The 923-nt window shown below is 45.0% G+C and overlaps 1 protein-coding gene across 1 annotated transcript in view; it reads left to right on the forward strand.

Moving 5' to 3' along the window:
- Nucleotides 1-341: 341 nt before the first annotated feature.
- FHIP2A (FHF complex subunit HOOK interacting protein 2A) overlaps nucleotides 342-923 on the forward strand; it is a 96,930-nt gene continuing 96,348 nt past the window's right edge. Inside the window, exon 1 of the mRNA XM_040486560.1 lies at nucleotides 342-610. Within this exon, the coding sequence (XP_040342494.1) occupies nucleotides 422-610 (189 nt within the window). The 5' untranslated portion in view covers nucleotides 342-421. The remainder of the gene's footprint in view (nucleotides 611-923) is intronic.

The raw sequence follows: 923 nt of genomic DNA on the forward strand, positions 1-923 counted from the left end.
AACCAACCAACCTTACTGGCAGATCAACAAAGACCAGTCTCCTTAAAAAGGAATTTAAGCGTTTGAAATTAGTCTATTCATTACATGCCCCAGAATGAACCCTCAAAAGCAACATGAAATTATCCAACAGATGTTACTGAATTCCTAAACTGTCCCCCTCCAAAAGCAGGGTTAACCCTTCAGAGTTGAAAAGAAAAGAAAAGAAAAAGACACAAAAGCAAGTCTGCAATTCCTCTTATAAGCTTTAGGGCATCAAAAGGGGGTGGTCCTCACTGCTTTGCAAATACGCTATCTAAAGATAATCAATATTTTCCTTAAGCGCTTATGGCAAAACAACCAAGTCCCTTCATTTTAATTGCTGGCAAAGTGCACAATGACTTGATCTCTTTAATATTTCACTCATAGTAGCAGCCACTGAGCTATGACTAACCCACTCTCCCCAGCATCACCACTGGCTCCAGATGGCAAGAAATACATTCCCTTCACTCCTGCCTGGAAAGCGATTTGGATTTTTTTTTTTTTACTTTCACCCAGTTTTACCTGCAGTGATTGTTTCAACCCCGAAAGAAAAATGGGTGGCGGACGAAGATTAATGCTAAGAGAAGTACAGGTAGGGAATTTACTTTTTTTTTTTTTTTTTTTTAATGGGGTATAAGCACTGCAGCTTTAAATCATACTGCATCAAACCCTGGATTCCTTCCATAACCGAGCTGCAAAATGGTAACAAGAAAGGAGGAAAAAATACCTCTTCCTCTCCCCTGGACAGCCCTTCAGGCGGCTCCCCAGCAGGACGGGCAACGGGAAGCCCATCCCCCACGCCCTCCCAGCCCCGCCTTACAGCTTGTACAGGTGAGCCAGGCACCGACCTCGGCCCGCATCCGGGGATCAAGGTCAAGGGCGAGGGCTTCCTTCCACCCCCCCCC

The sequence above is a fragment of the Herpailurus yagouaroundi genome, unplaced genomic scaffold (genome assembly GCF_014898765.1).
Source record: "Herpailurus yagouaroundi ecotype Mexico unplaced genomic scaffold, PumYag 163, whole genome shotgun sequence".
Taxonomy (NCBI): domain Eukaryota; kingdom Metazoa; phylum Chordata; class Mammalia; order Carnivora; family Felidae; genus Herpailurus; species Herpailurus yagouaroundi.